Source organism: Magnolia sinica, chromosome 5 (assembly GCF_029962835.1).
Source record: "Magnolia sinica isolate HGM2019 chromosome 5, MsV1, whole genome shotgun sequence".
In the NCBI taxonomy this organism is placed as follows: Eukaryota; Viridiplantae; Streptophyta; class Magnoliopsida; order Magnoliales; family Magnoliaceae; genus Magnolia; species Magnolia sinica.
In genome coordinates, this window is record NC_080577.1 from 5,207,608 (window position 1) to 5,228,968 (window position 21,361).

The window sequence follows — 21,361 nt, forward strand, 5'->3', positions numbered from 1 at the left end:
TAACTCTCTCATCTACATTTACAAGAGAGAGAGAGAGAGGGAGGGATGTTGGAACCCGAAGGAGAACATCCGACTTTCCTTCACAAAACCACGAAAACCAGCTCCTCCATCGAACGGGAGCTGATGGATCTCGATATGGATCTCGATGCTTCTTGGCCGTTCGATCCAAACCCCTTGATTTCCAATCCTTCATCTCCTTTCTTCCTCTCTTTCTTCGCTTCTCAAAACTCTAACCAGCTCCAGCACCAGCAACCACCCTTTTCATCCTCCGACCAGCCCTCTTCCCCTCTATGGACTTTCTCAGATGCCGCCGCCGCTGCCGCCGCCCCTGTTGATGAGAAATCTGTTGACAGCCATAGATCTCAGTCACGTGAGTTCTAATGCCATCTTCGTCGTCCAATCTAGTTTACAATTTTTCAAAATTCATTTATTTTCTGACAATAATTCATTCTTCTTTTGTTTCTTTGCTTGATTTTGCTGAAATTTACTCAGCCAAATCGATTCATTTGGATTCAATTGAGAATTTCTGCAAAACCCAATTCTTTGCTTGCTTCAGAATCCATGGGAATTGTTAGTTTAGTCTCGGTTGTAATTTTCGAGAAATTCGAAAATTCGTAGTTCGATTTGATTGCTGAGGCCTGTTCCTCTACTGCTTATTCTAGAAGAGTTGTGCGTGGGCCCGCTATGGTTTGTGTATGGCATCCAACCTATCTGAACGGATTGTCCTAATGGGGAAGTTGGATGCCGCAAAAAATGAGACCGATCCAACTGTCATTTGCACCACCACATGAATTCGGAGGTTTTTGGGTGGTGATCAATTGTTTTCTATGGTTTGGCCCATGTAATTATTGCAGAGGCCAGAGTTTTTGGAGCATCTCATCATCATGGTAGGTGCACTTAATGCACGGGTCAGATGCAATCAGTGTTTAAGTAGCACATAGCATGTAGCATAGCGTTCACCCCTCTAAAGCACAAGCATAAACTACATAGCTTGTAGTGTAAGCTAGACACTACTCTAGATTTTTAATTAAGGTTGTGCTTGGTTGCACCAATTTCATGGTATTCTGCACCAAATTTAGATTGATTAATAATGAAATTTAACAAAATCTCATGATATTTAGTGCAACCTAAAGTTATAGGAAAGGGCAATGATCAAGTATAAAGGTAAAGAAAGAGCAACAAAACTGATTTAATATTGCTACTTTTATTATTTTACTAAAAGCATTAAAAAGATTAATAAATTTTTTTTTTTTTAATATTAAAAATAGAAAAATGTAACAAATAATTGAAAACATTAATTGATTTTAATATTATGATGAAAATAACTTATAATGTGAGCTACATAGCGGGTAGCGCAGTCTATGTAGCGTGTAGCATATACGAATTATCATGTAGCGTAGGCTACATGCGACTTAGTCTATTTTCATGAGCTATATAGCATTAAGGCTAAGCTATGCCACGTAACTATTTAAAACACTGGATACAACAGGCATGATACAATGGGCCCCACATGCATGAGTAGGTGAATAGGCAAAGTGAATAGTCTATGATGAATTTAGAGGAACTAGACTTTCGATTGTTATCTGATTTGTCTTCGAAAGGATTCATCAGATAATATGTTTTTTTAATTATATGCCACATTTGGATGCCTAGAAGCGGGTTATAGGGGGAAATTGGGGTCCTTGTAACTCAAATTCGAGGAATAAAGCTTATGGGAAGTCAGGTTAATGTTGTTTGGATGGGTTACACGAGAGTTACATGGAATTTGGGATTTTTAATGCAAGAGCATTTTTACATTGGGTTCAAGTGGGGTGGCCTGTGGGATGCAGGGGCACACTCGAGGTGGGTGGCCCTTATGAGGCGGAACTCATGTGATGTTGGGCCCACAAGGGGGTTCGACCGAGGACCTAACCCATGAGATATGAGGCCTGAGTTATGAGATAAAGGGATTTGCTCTATCAGCTCGAGCTTTTAGAGCAAGTCGTTAGTTGTCCTGCATCATAGTGGGAAGTCTTGTGTTCAAGACTCCTCACCAGGGGTGATTAATGAAGAGACATTTTTACACTGTGCTCGAGTGAGGTGGCCTGTAGGATGCGGGAGCCCCCATGAGAGGGGTTTGGCTGAGGACCTAACCCATGGGATGTGGGGCTTGGGCTATGATATAAAGGGATCTATTTGCCATGCTCTATCAGTTCGAGATAAAGGAATGATTGGCACATGTGTCAATATTGGAGAATGGTTCATGATCCACAAATCTGGTGTTGGATTATCCTAACCGTTTCATCAGTAGCCTAAACATCTCGGACGCTCATTACACCAGACGCACCGTGTATTGGAGTCATGGGATTGTTCTATTGTTTTGGTCCTTTTTTTTTTTTTTTTTTTTTCTGACCATCCAATTTTGATGCCATTTGTAGCCTTGTTATATGTATATTTTTAAATTACTCCATTTACAAGTCAGCTATGTTTAGTTCGGCCCGTGCCCAAACTAGGCCCATCACTTGTGCTACCCATGGGTAGTGCCTAGTGGTTTTGTCCATAGGTTGCTAGGTGAGGTCTGGGTGATATCATAAACCGATCTAGCTTCCCATTTGACAAATATAGACCAAAGCCCGTTGGGCCTGAAAGCAGGCCTAGCAACCAAGCCCAATCAAGGAGGCTTTCTTCAACCTCTTACACCTTTACTCACTCAACAGGGAAACCCACCATGGACTAAAGTTCTTCAATCATTCGAGACAAGGCCATCATGGAATGGATATCCATGGGATTTCTAAGTGTCATTGTCAAATAATAGCAAGCAACCTGCGACAGCCTGATTTATCATTGGAAGGTTACTTTGTGTCAAGGTATTCTGTAATGGTAATGGTGGCCATAACGGCTACCACTGTTACCTTTACAATACGGGTCATAACGACTGTTATGTCTCCCATAAGCGATCGTTACAGTCTCTTTCTTTTCTTTTTTTAATTGAACCCCCCCCAAAAAAAAAAAAACCTACATTTACCCTGTAATGTTGAAAAAAAATCCAAAAAACCTCTATCTGCTCCGTAACAGACAATTACAAGGTTGCTACGGCCAGTACGACCCCACAACGTGTAACAGTTGCCATCATTACCTTTACGTAACGGCCGTTATGACACACCATGCTATGTGTACAATAGAACCTTAGCGTGGTGGGCAAGCGAGCACAACGCACGTGTCTCTCAGCCCCTGCCACGACCTTGCCCTCTGGGCTTACCCATTTTCGAGGAACTCAGCTTACATTAGATGGAGACTTCCAACAAAAAAGGCATCCAAATGTGTGAAGTCGAGCGATGGAAGTTGAATTCTGTGCATCCAACAACCCAACATATTTATATATGTATGTACGTTGTTTTGAACAACACAATGCCTCCATGATTCTGTTCAGATGTTTTGTTTTATATTCTTTTGCTCAGTGTAGATTTGCTTATTATTTTCTTTTGCGTAGGCTATGTTTGGGTGGACCATTGATTTGTATTGCAGCGATCATAGTTAGTTTAGTAAAAGATGAAATGAAAATTTGCAGTTACCTTCCTTACTGTTGATATTGAAGATTAAGCTCCAAATAGCAATTATTTTGTTACTTTCAAGATGGGCTTGAAAGAAATGCAACTGCAATTTGACGGCTACTCCACTAAGAGTACAAAAGGTAATAAAAAATTTACAGTGCCGTTATCACATATTTGCTAAAGTGAATGCGACTACTTCAATTATGCAAGTGCCCGTGTTTGGGTGCAGTGCACTATTGAATTTAATTGCAATAACGTCTTAGTAAGAAATTACCTTTGATATTGCAATAATTTCTAATTAAGAAAAAAATGAAACATGATAATTAGTTACATAAAGTTTACTGCTGCGTGAATTGAATTGCGAATGTACTGTTTAATACAAAGGAAATGAGAAGAAGAAGAAGTTTTTCCTAGCGTTCATAATGAGGAAGTAGCCCTCAAATTGTAGTTACGCCCGGTCCATATCAACTCGAGCGTAATTTGATTTCATTTGGATTTTGGAGCTCAGCCTCGATATGTGAATTCAAAGGCTAGGTAGCTTGAAGTTGGTTTTTCCACTATGTTAGACTAAATATTGCAACTCAATTCATGGTGTACCCAAAAACATATCATATGACCAAGCTGCCATTATCTTAGTATTCATATCAAGAGACCAAACTCCAAGTTGCAGTTGTGTTACTTTCGAGTTGGACTTTGCAAAATTTAACTGCAATTTGAGGGTTACTTCCACATTAATGCTAGCAAAATTACTTACTATTTCATCATATTTCTCTTGATTGAACTGAATGTCCACAACTCAATTCAGTTGAAATCTCGATTGCTTCATATGTTGCAAAATCAATAATTCATGTTTTGGTTTGACTAAATTGCATTCAAATATAATTTTCCAGTCTTTCACATCTGTCACTACTCCATTTCCAGGTACCTCTCATCAAATAAATGGAGATGCAATGGAAGATGATGACAAGAGAAGGCTGCTGCCATCAGCAGTGGATGAGGAGAATTCAGATAGATCCCGTGCCATCAAGGAGAGGATGACGAAGGCACTTCGATACTTCAAGGAATCAACGGAACAACACGTTCTTGTTCAGGTTTGGGCGCCCGTGAAGAATGGTGATCGATATGTTCTCACGACTTCCGGGCAACCCTTTGTTCTGGACCCCCATAGTAGTGGGCTTCTTCAATATAGAACGGTTTCTCTGAGGTACATGTTTTCTGTAGATGGGGAAAGCGAGGGAGATTTGGGACTGCCCGGTCGTGTTTTCCGGCAGAAATTACCAGAATGGACACCGAATGTGCAGTACTATAGTAGCAAGGAGTACCCACGTCTTAATCATGCCCTGCACTACAATGTTCGAGGGACCTTGGCATTGCCAGTTTTTGAACCTTCTGGACAGTCTTGTGTTGGTGTGGTTGAGCTTATAATGACTGCGCAGAAGATCAATTATGCATCAGAGGTTGATAAAGTGTGCAAAGCTCTTGAGGTCGGTAATCTTGAAATCTGGTTGTTTGTTATCATGCTTTTCTGTTTTAAATCATGGAAATCTGATGTGGTTGGTTTCTTATGATGGCTGTTAATGTTGTTTGGTTCCTTTATTGATATTCATTCTGAAAATGGTAGTTGCAGTTGTGCTTTCTCTGTACTATTTTTTGTGATTTTTTTTTATTTTTTATTTTTTTCGTTTGATCTATTATGATGAGATGATGTTTTCATGCATGATTTAAGTGGCTAGTTCATACACACTATATTTGTGGATGATTACTGTGATCTTTGGACTAGGCTTTCTCTGTTTCTTGATGGAAAATACTCTCAACTTTATTCATTCTGAAAATGGTAGCTGCATTAACCCTTTAATCTATTATGATGAGATGATGTTTTCATGCATGATTTAAGTTGCTAGTTCTTTCACACTATATTTGTGGATGATTGCTGTGATCCTTGGACTAGGCTTTCTCTGCTTCTTGATGGAAAATACTCTTTTAACTTTTTTGGTGATTTGTGTTTGCATTGTCAAAGTCGAAGATCTTAGGGCCTGTTTGATAGGTTGGAATCCATAGTGAAGTATAGGAATTCGTAATCATGAATTCCGCCACCAGAGGAATCCAGAGCAAAACCAAGGATTCGAAGAAAAAAAAAACGCTATGCTTGATAGGTGAAAATTCTTAATCGCCTATTTCTTCTGTTTGATATTGCTATTCTGTGAGCTGGAATCCTACAAAATAGGACTTGGTGCACAACAGGAGGATTTTATTGAAGCTGCATATGTGTGTAAGATTGGACCGCCTCTTCATACTCACATGTCGATTCCACGTATCTAAATTTGAGCAAATTTTATCATTTGGTGTGCCATGTATAATCTGTGCCATTGATCAGTTTCTCTGAATTGTTCATTTGTTTTGTGAAGACGTGGCCCAACTGATCTTGTAGATATGTGTTTTTAGGTATGGCCTCTATGCTATTGGGATTGCCCGAAAAGCAAGTCCAATCTGTTACAAGTATGCTTTGTTCCTGTGTGTGGGAGTACAAAAAATGGGTTGGATCACTAGCCCCACTTCGTATTCATTGAAAATCAAAGTAAACTGTACAATTTCTGCAGTTTTGCATGGTATATACCCCAAGATATGAGGCCTTAATATTTCCTTTACCAAAAAATTTCGTCAGAATGGAGTCCAGAAGTGGGCAATCAGCAAAATCCAGCCAATCGAACATACAAAAACATCACGTCCACTCAATTTTCTTTCTTTTCCATTGGATTACCACTATCAAACAGGCCCTTAGGGGAGTTTCGGCCTTGCAAAGCAAATTTCCCATATTCTTCTATCCTTTATTGTAGGCCATGAAGGCCCATGTTATAGACATTCTTACTAGTATTGACAAAGCGGTATGTTTTGGTCTAACTTGTATCTGGTTTTACTCTTCCTATGTTAAATGCACAAAAGTGACATCCTTTACTGGCATGAGGGTACCTGCTTGTGGGCATTCACTTAAGCATGTTGGCTGCAACCTATTCTCTTAGAAGTACTGCAACCAAATGCGTGATCATGACCATAATTCACTTGTAACTACTGCAATGCGGGCACCATGCCAGCAAATGAGATTTGGAAGACCTGTCACCACAGGAGTTAGAAGCTGATAATCTCAAAAGGATGCTTATTTTGCATACCGCAACCAAGCGATGCATTTTTTTTTTTCTGCTGCTTTGGATGCGCAAGCAGTATGTGCTTAACTTGTAATCTATCTATTTCCTAAACATATGTATGTCAGCGGTAATGTTTGTTTTCTGAAGTCGTTTTATTTTGTGAAACAAGCTCCTTATTGGAATATGTTTATTATACCTCCAATACCATCACTTCTGTTCAATCTTACATTCTCCTGTCATTAAACTATTTTCAGTTCCTCTGCAGGCAGTAAATCTTAAAAGTTCTGAAATTTTGGATCACCCAAATGTTCAGGTGCATTGTCATTGTATTCAGAATATGAGCTTTGTTGTTACCTGTTGTCATTCTCTCACAAGTGTATGTGCTTGGCAATATTTCTTAATCAGATATGTAATGAAGGTCGTCAAGCTGCCTTGGCTGAAATCCTTGAGGCATTAACTGTGGTCTGTGAGACACATAAACTGCCGTTGGCTCAGACCTGGGTTCCATGCAGGCATCGCAGTGTTCTAGCTTATGGTGGTGGTTTGAAGAAGAGCTGCACAAGCTTTGATGGGAGTTGCATGGGACAGGTCTGCATGTCAACAACAGATGTTGCATTCTATGTCGTGGATGCTCAAATGTGGGGGTTTAGAGATGCTTGTGCAGAGCATCATTTGCAAAAGGGACAGGGTGTGGCTGGAAAGGCCTTTGCATCACACAGGCCATGTTTCTCTGCAGATATTACCCAATTCAGCAAGATAGAGTACCCCCTAGTACACTATGCGCGCATGTTCGGGCTAACAGCCTGTCTTGCTATATGCCTACGGAGTACACATACAGGAAGCGATGATTATATTTTAGAGTTCTTCCTGCCCCCTAATTGCACGACCGGTAGAGAGCAACAAGACCTTTTGGGCTCTCTTGCAACCACCATGAAGCAGTGTTTTCGGAGTCTAAAAGTCGTTTCTGAAAAAGAACTGCAAGAAGAAAGATCTCTTGAAATAATTGAAATATCTGTAGATGAGAAGCCTGAGTTGAAATTCGAACGTGAGCGAAGTCAAAGTGGCAGAAGTCATCTTCAAATGTCCCCTGAAGTCAAAGTCTTACCAGGGCTTGATGTTTTAGGAGTAGATGTTTTGCAGGTAGGAGATGTGATTCCAGATTTGTTGGGGCAGCATTTTGTGACAGAAGCTGATGCTCCAAAGAATGACAACAAATTTACTAATGCGGATGGAAGCCAGATTCCTGTTTCTTTACCTGAAAATAAAAGCACAAAGACATCAGAAAGAAAGCGAGGGAAAACTGAGAAGTCGATCAGTTTAGAGGTTCTCCAACAGTATTTTGCTGGGAGTCTTAAAGATGCTGCAAAGAGCCTTGGTGGTAAGATTGTGCACACTTATGCTCATTTCCTGCAATTGCCACTGTGTTTATACTCAATTTTGTAGGTGTTGAATTCATAGTACTCCAAAAGTGGTAAATTTCACACCATATCTGCAGGAATTGAATAGAGATGTTCTGATGAATGGTTGTAAGGAGCACTGCACAGATTATTCTAGCCATCCATGTGCATCCAAGTGTGGACGATTGAAAATTCTTTTCAATGGTTCGCAGTCAGCTCCATGGATCAATGGTCAGTACCAACCTTTCACCAGGATTAATGGAATACTCCCTTCAAAGTAGTGCCCAAAGCATGGACAGTTATGCTCTTTAGAAAAACTCCACAGTAAGGCCCAAGCAATGTGACAGATGCTTCTAGTCAGGAGTCAACAACATGCTGAGTACTGACATAGGTAAAGCCAACTTCTATGCAATATAAATGATCCCTTGATTTCTAGAAATGAACTCCTAGTGTTGGTCTTGTGTGGATCTCAAGGCCCACAATTCAGGCTCAGGCATCTTTTTGGGTCCAATAATTACACGAGCTGGCCTGGCCATGAAATCTACGAAAGGCTGCACAGGTCATACTAGCCTAGCCCGATTTAATTTTTTTGGCCCAACTATTTAAAGTATAAATGATCACATCGTCTTGAGCATGGTCTCTAGTTGGTGTGGGGTGGCATGTGTATGACATCCAACCCCTCGAAGAGGTTTACTGCACCATTTATTTGTACTTAGCACAAAAATAGGCCAATGCTAATGATGTGGGCTACATGATAAAAATAATGTCAAAACAACAACAACAACAACAACAACAACAACAACAAAATCCCAAAACGCATGTGCGGCCGACCTGATGATTGATTGGCTTGATTTTTTTGCTAGGCGATCTTCATGGAGTTTCTAAGATGTAGATTCCATATGCACACCACGTTGGGACCCCATCCCCCAGCTACTTGAGACCGCCACTAGGAGTTTCATTTCTAGGAGGAGTTCGCTTTGCCTATGTCACTACTCAGTATGTTGTGACTCGTGGTTAGGAGCATGTCACCCTGCTTGGGCCTTTCTGCAGAGATTTTCCAGTGAGGAGAATTGTCCACACACTGGGTGCTACTCTGAACAGAATGTGGCCCATTGATTGTGCTGAAAGCTTGGTATTGACCGTTGATCCATGGAGCTGACTGAACAATTGAAAAGAAATTTCAATGGCCCACATTTGAATGCACATATAGATGGCTAGATTCATCCATCCAGTGTTTCTTACTCTGGCCCATTTAGAGAATGCATCCAGCGCGTGGACAGTTCCATTCATCAGAACATCTCTGAATGCACCCAGAGGATGGTCACCTCAATTCCTGAGATGATATTTGACCTTTGTTTATCTAATCTTGTGCTAGTTAATTGCCTATCCATTTTCTTGATGTGATGGTTAGAATAAAATGGCCATATCTAGGCTGTAGCAACATAACACAACTTGCTACTTGTTCTTTTACAGTTTGCCCAACTACCATGAAGCGGATCTGCAGGCAGCATGGAATTTCCCGGTGGCCATCTCGCAAGATAAAAAAGGTGAATCATTCCCTGTCCAAGCTGAAACGAGTGATCGAATCTGTTCATGGCGCGGATGGTGCATTTAATCTTGCTTCTCTCACAACAAGCCCACTTCCTGTGACTGTTGGTTCCAACTCTTGGCCAGCTAATTTGAAAGTGCCGAAGCAGCAATCTGTGGGCACTGATCCTTCTGATATGCAGAGGGAAAGAGAGAAAGGATCACCACCAACAAGTAAAACACCAGAAAGTGATGATCATGGTGACAAGGGAGACAGCATGCCTGAAGGAGTTGGGTTGTTAGCTCGTCAGGAACTTGTTCATGAGCAAATCTGTTCTCAGCCGGAGTTTGGCAGGGCCTCCCATGGATCAAAGACAAGAAGCAGTTCTGGTGAAGAGAGCACAGGGACCCGAACTTCTCAAGATTCATATCATGGTAGCCCTGCGAATGAAACCCATTTGAACTATCCATTCATTCCTTCTACCCAAGACCAAGTAAACGTCGGAGGCTATCTGGGGTTGGCTTTTCAGTCCACTGGAGTACCGAATCTATCCGTTGCATACTCAATACCCAATGCTCTTGTAACGGCACAGCCTCAAGACCTTTTGGGTGGACTGTTAATCGAGGAGTCGGGAAGCTGTAAAGATTTGAGAGATCTCTGTAGTACAGCTGCAGATGGTTGTCAGGATGAGCGGGTGCCTGAATCTAGTTGGACAAATCCTCCTTGTTCTGAGCCTGCCAATCAGCAAACCATGGCTGCCCTCACTCTTACACGGCCCCAAGCAATGGCCACACAAGAGATGAGGACCGTAACAATAAAGGCAACTTACAAGGAAGACATCATAAGGTTCCGCCTGCCATTTGCTTCCGGTGTCATGGAGTTGAAGGAGGAAGTGTCAAAGAGGTTGAAGCTGGTGGTGGGCACATTCGATATTAAGTATTTGGACGATGATCACGAATGGGTCGTACTAGCTTGCGACGCAGACTTGCAAGAATGTATGGAAATCTCGAGGTCGTCAGGGGGGCATGTAATCAGGCTGCTGGTCCACGACATAGTTGCCAACTTTGGGAGCTCTTGCGAGAGCTCAGGCGAATGAGAGTTAGAAGAGGTTGCAAGCAACCGACTGACCCCACGTTAGGTAATGTTGTCTCGTTCTTTGTAATATTATATTGTCTGGTATCAGGCAGGTGAAATTGTAGATTTTGGTTTTGTGAAGCCTGCTTTACTATGTTGTTGTAGCATATTTTGAATTGGATTAGATAAACCCCAGGTAGTTCTGGCGGGTTGGACTGCTTAGCAATTGAATTTATTCTTTCCGTGGGGGCATGGTTATTGAATTTCAATGTAGCTAGTCGTTTTGCTTGTTTTTACCTGGTAGATTTTCAAATTCCACATGAGATATTTAAATTTTTATTGGGATTTTTACCGCAAAAATTCCTGTCTAATTTTATCAGTGAGTGCCTTGAGGAAATAAAATTACAAGAAGGTCCTTTCGTGGGGCTGAAATGACCTAATGCCCATGTTTATTCGCCACTCTAAATGGTGGTGGCGTCGAGAGATTGTTGGGTTTACAAGATGCATGTACGACATCCAACCCGTCCAATAGATGCTTCCTAACATGATGATCAGAATAACCAAACTCAAGCGGACCCCATCATCAGGTGGGCCACACAATAAAAATAAATAAATTTAACAGCACCCAAAAAAAATTCCAATTTCATGTGTGGCCCATATGCTGATTTGATCAGCCTGATTTTATTTCCCCCGATCATCAAGTCTGATTGCATCTGTTGGACAGGATAGATGTCAACACACGGTGTGGCCCCACAGCTCGAGTATAACAGTTCTTGAAGAAAAAATAAAGGAGGAGAGGGCATTTGGTTTATTTCAATCACCGAAAGGTACCTCTTTGAAATTTAAGTTTGTCAACTCATCATTTAGTAAAATCATCACTTGACCGATGAATTTTACAGGGAAAATTCCTTTGTTGTTCCCTTTTATTTTTGTTTTCTTTAAACTTGTGTGTGGATGTTTATCCATGGTGGGAAATGCTACTTAAACCCAACAACAGGGATAACATATGGATGGTTAAAATGAAATTATCAGCAGTCCAAATTCAATGGGTGGTGAGATGTGTACGTTTAGTCTACGGATGGACCGGCACGACTAATGGGCCATGGATGTCTACGGCCCAGGATTCAGGTGCATGTGCTACGAATCTTTTAAACTCACGTGCTAACATGACACTTGTCGTACGAGAGCCAGGCCATTTATAAGGTGGGCTCTACATGGATGTCGCCTAGCCTAAAAATTTAGTCGGAAATGGTTGTAACGAAAACCACCCATGAGAAATGTGGAAGGTGCACTTGTGGCCCACCTCATGAGTGGAAGGGCCTGATTTCTAGGTTAGGGTACATTAACGTAGGGAAAGAACCAGATCTCCCACATGTGTGCCATGTTGGCACATTTGGAGCACTTTGTGTTTGGCACGTGACATGTAGACAAGTCCCCTAGAAGCCCAAGCTCCGATGTTGGCGTAGACAAGACCGAGTGGACCCGAGATCGGCAATGTCCCTGCTACTGGTATGCGGGGTTTACTGATATCGGAGCCAGCTGACCCTGACCCAGCTCAGACCCGACCCGTTGCAATGCCTACTACTGAACTCTTGCCCATCTTCTTGTCTGCGATATCTGGGCCTTGCATCACGTGTGCCTGCTGCGCCTGCTGTGACCCAAATTCAGATCGATAAGGTCACTAGGCGGGCCACGAATTTGTGATAAATGGGCACTTAATGATCCCTGCCTGACGTGCGTGTGTGGCCCACCTGAAGACTAGAGCAGCCTGATCAGGGAACATGTCTTTGGGAAATACAAACCTTTTAACGGCTGGGATCTACCATTTATCTATGCTTAGTAGAATAATCACCATCACATCATGATTTGATTCTGTTCTGAAAATAAGGCCCATCATCGTTTAACTACTCCAGCCATAAACTCATTTGGCCAATGTACAGTTAGAGGAAGCTTTCAAATCATACCTCTTGGACCCATGGTTCAATGAGATCCATACGGTTGATCTCATGGGCCCCACAGAAGATTGTGGGGGCTCCACAGATCTTCCAAATTGGATTCTCCAAATCTTCATTCAGTGGGTAAGGTCCACATTCAGGATCTCCCATCAAAAGCGGGGCCCATCTTACCAACGTCCCGGATAACCAAAAAAATGGCCTCACATGCATGTAAGACCTCAGCTGGCCCAAAATCAAAATAATCAGGCGATCCTAACCGTTGGCATGATTAGAACAAAATCAAAGGTTTAGATATCTGAATTCGAGGTCAAGATGGGGAACAGGCTCATTTTATAAAGGTGAAAATGAGTGATGTCAGAGTAGCATACATGTACTTTCCATGCATGTACACTGCCACATACCCGTACACATTCTCACGTGACAACACTTGAAAAAAAGAAAAAGAAAAAAGCTTTGATCTTTCTGGGACGATCGAAGTAGTTTGGGGGTGATGCGCATTTCACGTCTGGCGTATTTCAGAAAGACAGGCGTTTGGAGGGGCGTTGCTTATCTTGTTGGAGTCTCCCATCACAGAAATCTCGGTCAGCCCCATCTCTCCCTTTGCTTTTCTCGCTTCCATCAGATTCTTCGTTGATTTATAGAACGTGGCGTACAATATCAACTGGGCCAGCCCGAACAATGCCCCCAGACCGTTTGGAATCTGCCAACCAACAATTGTTAATTACCACTGCAAATGCACCGCACGTGTGTGAAATCCAAGACGTTCATGAGGTGGGCCAGAGAATGTAAATGGTTGGTTATACCTTTTTCTTGCTGTCCATCTATGGTACATGTCGGTACGCCCGATGGACGTTCACTATAGGGCCTTCTTGATTAAAGGTCTAGTCTTTCACACGTGTAATGTAGCGTGGCACATGCAACTGTATTGCTTGCCACGTGGAAGCATAGATGAACGATCGGGTACTTCTAACCGTTTGATCGCTGGCCTACTAGTGAACCTCAACTAAAGCTACGGACTTAATCATGCCCACAGAAAAGTCCGTTGATGTGGGGTTATCATGGATTCAACGGTCCAGATGGAAGGGCATGCGTGCATAGACGGATGCTTATAGCTTGTAATGTCATATCCTAGCTGTGACATGGATCCTGAACTGTATCCGTGGATGGGTGTATGTGGGCCCCACCAAAACAGGTCGACCATTCATTTCATGAAATATAAGTCCACAGACTACCGAACTAGAACCTTAGTCCATTTCGATTGATGGACAAGACATGAGCTTGCATCCATGAGTTAGAATGGATCGGGTCTGGGTCAACCCGAACCCAGCTCGTTTATGAAACAGGATGCAAACCTGACCCACGACCCATTACTCTGTGGCCGGATCCGACCCATTGAAATCGAACGAGCCCAAGTCCAAGCCCGACCCAACCCATTTATTTGTAATTGGGCCAAGCTCAATCGATTAGTCCAATCCGACATGATCAGATCAAAATATGGGGCTAAAGGTATGAACCGCCTAGCCCAGTTAGTGGACACATACACCACGTGTATTATCTTGGTTTGTTTTTTTGGGTCAGGTCCGGTCATCTGACCCACCCCACTGACAGTTAAGACTCGGTGACTCAGACTGACTCGTCCAGCCCAACTCACCCAAGTGGGAGGGTTGACTCGTCTGGTGACTCATTGTATCAAACCGGGTTGGGTTGAACTGATTGTGAGTTGACTCGGATGAGTCACTGATGACTCGCGTACCAACCCAACTTATTGCAATCCATACTTGCATCCTCCTACAGCTTACCTAAAATAGGTGGGCCCAACCTACCCTGATGTTGTTTCCTTATTGCAAGGATGAGCCTGGGCTTTGATATATAGTGATGGACTCGCCCGGCCCGGCCCATTTGATAGAATGCTATGGTACGAGAAGGGACAAAAGGAGGATTATGGTATTTTAACCGTGATGAAGAGGTCAAAGCGGATAAGTGCGTAGGCCGTCCAGCAAACTCCGTTGGCGAAGGACGCAAGAGAGATGAAGAAGGGCATAAACTCCACGCTCCTTGTGCGGATTACCATTTTCTGTACACATCAGAACCACACACACCTGCATTAGACATGCATGACTTAACGTTGATGGCCTTACCCAATCATGGAGCGAAACTCCCAGCCGTCTGATTGTGAACAACCATCGAATTGGTTGCCACGTGGTCTTTCCCATGACCAGTAGCCACACGATAGAAAATCCGACAGCTGAGAATATATCCAACACCATGTGTGGGTTCTAATGACGTCGATACTACATGTAGTTCACACATATCCGCTTCTACCCAACTACGTGATGATCTAGACCGTTCGAATGGAAGGTCCCATCTTGTGGTCCGAATAGCAAGAGTCTGACTGGTCAAAGATCCCATCCAAATCAAGGCGTGTTAGAAACTACATTTATTGACCGTTGTTTCTATATCACTTTGAACGAACGGTAAGATCGAATTTTTAGGTGGCCCATCAAAGGTGGGACGTTGTAGATGAAGGGCTGAACCATCACGTGTTGGGCAGACGGCTACCAGGTTAGGTGAGTCTCGGTAGAATTTTCAGTGGATAACGTGTTTTACAAACTACTTCCAAAGCATGTATATATCGATACGTGTAAGCGTGCGTAAACACGTGTACCGGCACATCGAATTGCATGCTGACAAGACACTCTGCACGTGTGCACAGAAAAGAGTGTACCATGAACTTGTACATCTTAGCGGGAATTCAGGTTCTTGCGCGCGCATGAGCAAAAACATATTTCCAAGTGGCTGTGCAAAGAATTCCGACCCACAGCTCGCTGATCCAAACCGTTAATCTGATTTGGCCCATCACCAACGGGTTATCCGATTAGCAATTCTAGAGTATGAATTTCTAACCTTGGGATGATAGTCTGCAAAGATACGGTTACATCTTCCCAACTCCAATATTTCCAAGCGATCCACCACCCAAAGTGGGTCCACCAGATCAACGGTTGGATCACTAAGCCTTGGTCCCTCTCTAAGGAACCCCACGGTTTATCAAACTATATATGCCGGTTGATGCTCAGGACTCTATACTTCCCCAAGCATCTAGAAAGCGCTTCACATCCCATGCATGCATTGCAGCAAAACTACCTGAAATGATGCCGATCGTGTAGTGAGGCGCTCACCACCCTTTACGGTGATGGGGTCAACCGTTATGTATGCGTTTTATCCACTCCGTCCATCTGTTTTTCCAGCTCATTTTAGGGCATTATTCAAAAATTAAAGCTCGAGTGAACCAAAACACAGGAAAAAGTGGAGATAATGTTGTCCACCGTTGAAACATTCCTAGGGCCCACAGTGATAATTATTTTTCATCCGTCCTGTTCATAAGGTAACACAGACCTGTATGAAGTTAAAAATCAAATATCATCTTGATCCACAACACCTTTGGTCCCCACGAAGTTTTCAACGGTCCAAACTATTTCCTGTGGCGTGGCCCACTTGAGCTTTGGATGTATTTAAATATTGGTACCGTGGCTTAAAATGATCTAGGAAAAAGATGGACGGTGTGGATAAAACAGATACATCACGTTGGACCCCACAGAATCTTCACACCACCGTAAAGGGTGGTGAGCGTCTCACCGCACAATCGCTGAAAGTACAGGCATCTACCGCTTCTAGCTAAACGCCAAACACCACTAAAATTTCAAAATCATACAGCAAATACATTCCAAAAATAGCATCACACACCATGAATGCATATCCAAACACACGTGTTGACACGAATGCAAACATCATGCATGCATGCGACGCATCAAGCACAAGGCTCACTTCGATCGACTGCCAGTGAACCGCCCATGGCCCATCCATGCTACGAAGTATAGGTGGTCCTAAGGTTGTCCAATCTGGACCGTCGATTCACAAATTGGACAGTTGATGGTACACTGAAAGAGCAATCTAGCATTTGATTTGTACGGTCCAGATAAAAAGAAAAAGAAAAGCCCACTTGAGGCTGGCTCAGCCCACAGTAGAAGCTACAAACGTGCACTCAAGCAGACGTGCCAATATGGGAATATAGGATTAGATATTCTCGCTCAAAAATCAGGCCGTTCCACTCATCAGCAGCCCACGGTATACAAAACAAACGGACGGCTTAAAAAGATTTATTTCTAGCCATCCATTGGTTTCTTTACACCGCGCAACCGGAAGAGTCAAACGGTAAGTTTTTAGTACAGCATATGATCTAAACCGTGCATCTCATCTATCTGAAGGCTCAGATCTAGCACATTTACCCCATATTGGCACGTACGATCGAATGAAGATAGGCGGGCTCTACACGCGCGTCAGCTTAGCAAACCTCTACCACGAATATTCATACGTTAAGTGGTATTCCAAGTATCGTGGTCCACGAAAAATGGGGACCACGAGTTAGGATGTAGGGATTCAGGACCGTACATCCGAATGTACTGTATAGTGGCGATGAACCATGATCGTCAATTGCTCGACGAGCCGAAAATCACCTCCATGCAACAAAAGGCACATGCAAGCAAAGCGACAAATCTCGCTGAAAATAAAATATTTTAAAATATTTATCATAAATTACTAAATAATTTTAGAAATCGAATTTAAAATATTTATCATAAATTACTAAATATTTATCAAGATTTTCCCGTTAAAATCTTGATAATAAGCGATAAATTCCCGAAAAATAAAAACATCCGAGAACATGGAAATATCGCGTGAAGACTAACCATGACTGATAACGGCGCAACATACATGAGCGTCCCGAACAAGACGCAAAAGCTCCCGACAATCAGAGACCGTCGCTCGTGCGTGTGAGCGAGCGAGAGAACAAGGGCAGCCACGACTCCCACGAATGTAGCTTCCAGGAGAAACATCAGGAAGACCCACATCCTCTTCTTCCCATCAGAGTAGAAGAGGAAGAGCAAGATGTAGATAAGCTCAATAAGGAAACCTGAGCCGTTGATGGTTATGACCAGCATGCTGTGAGGGTGGACCAACGGTATCCCATACAGTACCCACAGCATGCAGTTGAGAATAGTAGCCAGATATGGGGCTGGTGAGAACTGCTGGACCGACCCTTTCTTCCATATATTATAAAAAGTAGGCCTGAAACTCATCAAAAGATATAAATAAATAAATAAAATCATTTAAATTCAAAAAAATTATTGCATGAAGGTATCTGTTTTTTTTTTTTTTGCCGTAGTATTGAAATGCATGCTTACACAGGAGATAGGAAGAGCCAAAATGATATTATGTTTCCTGCAATAGAGAAAGCCCATATCATTTTCGAATGAGAGAGAAAGAAGGAAAGAAAGAAAGATAGATAGAGAGAGAGAGAGAGAGAGAGAGAGAGAGAGAGAGAGAGAGAGAGAGAGAGAGAATCAGAAGCTACGCACATACATACATGGTTAGAGACATTCATGCATACAATTCAATAAAAAAATAAAAAAAAAATAAAAAGCTACCTAGGATGGCATATCTATGAAGGAAAAAGACCTACCATCAATAACCTAAAAAATGCAATTTTCTATAGAAATTAAAAAAAAAAAAACAACAATATGATTTTCCGTTGTATTTTGAAACAAAAAAAAAAACATAGTGTTCCAATCAAAATGGCAAAGATGTACTTCACAATTGAAAAAAAAAGAAGAAAAGGAGAAAGCATCCCAACATCATCTTCCCGTTGAAAAATAAGAAAAGACCCACCAATTCAAATACCCATATGGGAAATGATTCAATACTAATCGTTTACACCGAAATTTTAGTAGTTAGATCACTTAGTCTCCAGAAAACAAAACCACGAGCAAAATGAGAGCTACCCGTTTTCGGTTGTAAATTTTGAATTTGGATCTTTTAATTATTAAAAAAAAAAAAAAAAAAAACTAATCTCATTTCACTCTTCTCATTCTCCTCCAACTCATCTCTGTCAATGGAATCACCATCTTATTGAGAAATTAGAAAGAGCACCCAAAAAAAATACAAACATACGTACATTACATCAACTTCTTTAATAACCCAATACAGCTAAGCTTAACATACATCCATTCCACCCACCTAAAATGCCAACCACAGTCCGAGCTGCTTCTGCAGAAACCATGGCTACAACAAACCAAAGAAAACGAGCAAAATACAAGAAAAAAAAAGAAGGCCTACTAAGGTGTGTATCCAAAACTAGACTATGAACATTTCATGCGGTAGGAGAAATGGATATTATATAGAGGATAGAGAGACTTTCATCTCTATCTTTTTATCCAAAGCTTTAAAATCTGGTTGGTTGGGGTATGACATGTAATGGCGCGTGTAGAGTGAGAAAACACGTTGAGAGAGCGAGGTTTTAATAGGAGAGAGATAAGAAGGTGGCACTGGCTTCAAGGTCTGCCTTTTCTTTTCTTTTTCGAAAGCCCTAGTGGAGCGGTTTTAAATGACAGTTTCAGATAGTGATATGTTTATATTTAGAGGCATTAGCCATTTTCCTTACTCTTGCATTTATGGGAAGTTAGTAATGCCAGTAGGAAACCTACTTCCCCTCAATTTGCGTTACGATCTTATCCACTCCACTCGTATGCATTGATGATCAGATCAGGGCCATATGTGACACGTGTGGGCCAGCATGTAAGAGATTTGGCCAGTTGTCATGTGGGGTCCACCGTTAAGATAAAATTAGCCAGTGTGTCGAGTCAACAATGTCTTGCATGTAATTTGAAAAGGGCGCCTGCAAGGGAGCTCCTGTAAGTGTTAGCTCTGTGGTGCCCTCTGTGATGTCAGCGTGAAATCTACTCCGTTCATCAGTTTTATCAGCTCATATTAGGGTATGAGCCCGAAAGTTAGATTGATTCGAAATTCGAGTTGGACATACCACAAGAAAGAGTCGGAATTTAACGGCCAGCACTGAAACATTTTTGGGGCCACGAAAGTTTTGGATCAGGCTCATATTTTTTTATTTCTGTTCATACGTGTACAAATAATCTTATGAATAGATATGATGGCATATAAAAGTCAAGCTGACCCCAGGAAGGTTTCAATGGTGGGAATTTCCGGTCCCAATGTTACTTTAGTGTGGCCCACTTGTTTTATATCTGCCCACTTGATTTTAGATTCTGGCACTAACATAATCTGGATAAAATGATGGACGGAGTGGATTTCACACTGACATTGCGGGTGGACCCCACAGAGCGTACTCCTACAGGGGCTACTGGTATACGGCGTGACAGGAAATTTCTTTTCATATGGAGGTTGAGAATTGCTAATTCCACACGCGTGTGAGAGCCGTACACATCCAAGCGCCCTCGCACGTGTCATAATGTGAAACATGTGAGAGATCTGAGCATTCCATCAGGTGAGCCACACTGTTTAGATCTTCTGGGTACAAATCGGGCCATTCGACATCCACCTGCGTATTAAAACAAATGGATGGCCAGAAAAAAAAAAGCCGTCATCTTTACTTTCCACGTCGTGGCCCACCGAGAAAGTGAAATTATCTGATCTTGAGGCACATGAGTCAACCCCTACGAAAATCTCCGATGTCAAGCACATGTTTCATATTTGCACGTGTGGCCGCCGAACGTGAATGCGTATTGCTTTGCCCGCGCGTGGATTAACAAGGCTCATGCTTGTGCTGTCACCAACTTGGGTGGCGCCAGTTCAGCACGAATGTAGAGACGATCAGATGAGCAGAGGCGTCCATTTTCTGGACACCACCATAGACAAGCCATACTAACAAACTTGGATTATCGGGTGATTCTGACCATTGATTTGTTTTTCTAAATGTAGACATAGAAAAATCAGTCTTTCAGATTGATTAGGTGGGCCCATCAGCTCAGATCTTGCTGCTCCGGTTAGTATTCTGATTTACAGGAGCATGCTAGCATCAGTACAATAGGTTTTTAAGGACCTAAATTTTCGAAACACTTGTGGTAAGGAGCCTATGAAACAAAAATCTTTGTGGGCCCACCATGATGTCCGTGTGAAATCCACTCTGTCCATCATTTGAGCCAGATCATGTTAGGTAAAGCGTCCAAAAATTAGGCTGATATAAAACTCAAGTGGGGCACACTAAATGGAATGGTGGGGATGGGGACTCCCAAAATTGAAACCTTTTACGGACCACCCAAGTTTTTTTTGGGGCTGTTACTTGTATTTTTTTACCTCATCCTGGTGGGATCACCTCCTGAATGGGTTGGATGGAATGTAAACATTATGGCGGGGCCAGGGAAGGTTTCAATGATGGCAGACCCCATATCCACTATTTCCTGTGGTGTGGACGATTTGAGTTCTCTATCTGTCTCATTTTTGGGATCTCATCATAACGAAATCTAAGTAAACTGATGAATGGAGTGGATTATATAAAGACATTTCAATGGGTCCCACAAAGCTTCGTGTTACCCGAACACCCATGAAGGTGTTGCAGGAAAATCGAGTACCTCCCTACAACTTAGATTCGCGTCCGGATGTTAAGGCCAGAGCGGGTCTCTCGCGTCCTACCCAAGGAAAATCTCTAGAGCAATCAGAACTGTCGATCTTGTGGGCCACCGTATGGAAAGGCCATAGCCTAAAATCGATGTGATAATCCCATATATTAGATTATTGTAATTTCTGCTCGTTGCACACACACCATTGCTCTTTTCCAGATTTTTTTTTTCGCTTGACTTATTCTTTCCATCCATTTCCTGACCACTAATGTGATGGCTAGTGAAGTCCGATTTCTGTGATTTTTTATCAATAG

The 21,361-nt window shown here is 42.3% G+C and overlaps 2 protein-coding genes across 2 annotated transcripts; one reads left to right on the forward strand and one right to left on the reverse strand.

The window, feature by feature from the left end:
* Positions 1 to 10,932, forward strand: LOC131245222 (protein NLP3-like). The gene is made up of 5 exons (XM_058244533.1): positions 1 to 370; positions 4,452 to 5,014; positions 6,936 to 6,983; positions 7,076 to 8,048; positions 9,541 to 10,932. Exons 1-5 carry the CDS (start codon positions 46 to 48, stop codon positions 10,689 to 10,691), a joined length of 3,060 nt encoding a protein of 1,019 aa, XP_058100516.1. The 5' UTR covers positions 1 to 45; the 3' UTR covers positions 10,692 to 10,932.
* A 2,108-nt stretch (positions 10,933 to 13,040) lies between these two features.
* On the reverse strand, positions 13,041 to 19,096 carry LOC131245224 (bidirectional sugar transporter SWEET4-like). The gene is made up of 5 exons (XM_058244534.1): positions 18,694 to 19,096; positions 17,862 to 17,898; positions 17,367 to 17,745; positions 14,579 to 14,698; positions 13,041 to 13,324 (listed from the first exon to the last, which is right to left on the reverse strand). The coding sequence occupies exons 1-5, from the start codon at positions 18,734 to 18,736 to the stop codon at positions 13,124 to 13,126; spliced, it is 780 nt and encodes a 259-aa protein (XP_058100517.1). The 5' UTR covers positions 18,737 to 19,096; the 3' UTR covers positions 13,041 to 13,123.
* Between the last annotated feature and the right edge of the window lie 2,265 nt (positions 19,097 to 21,361).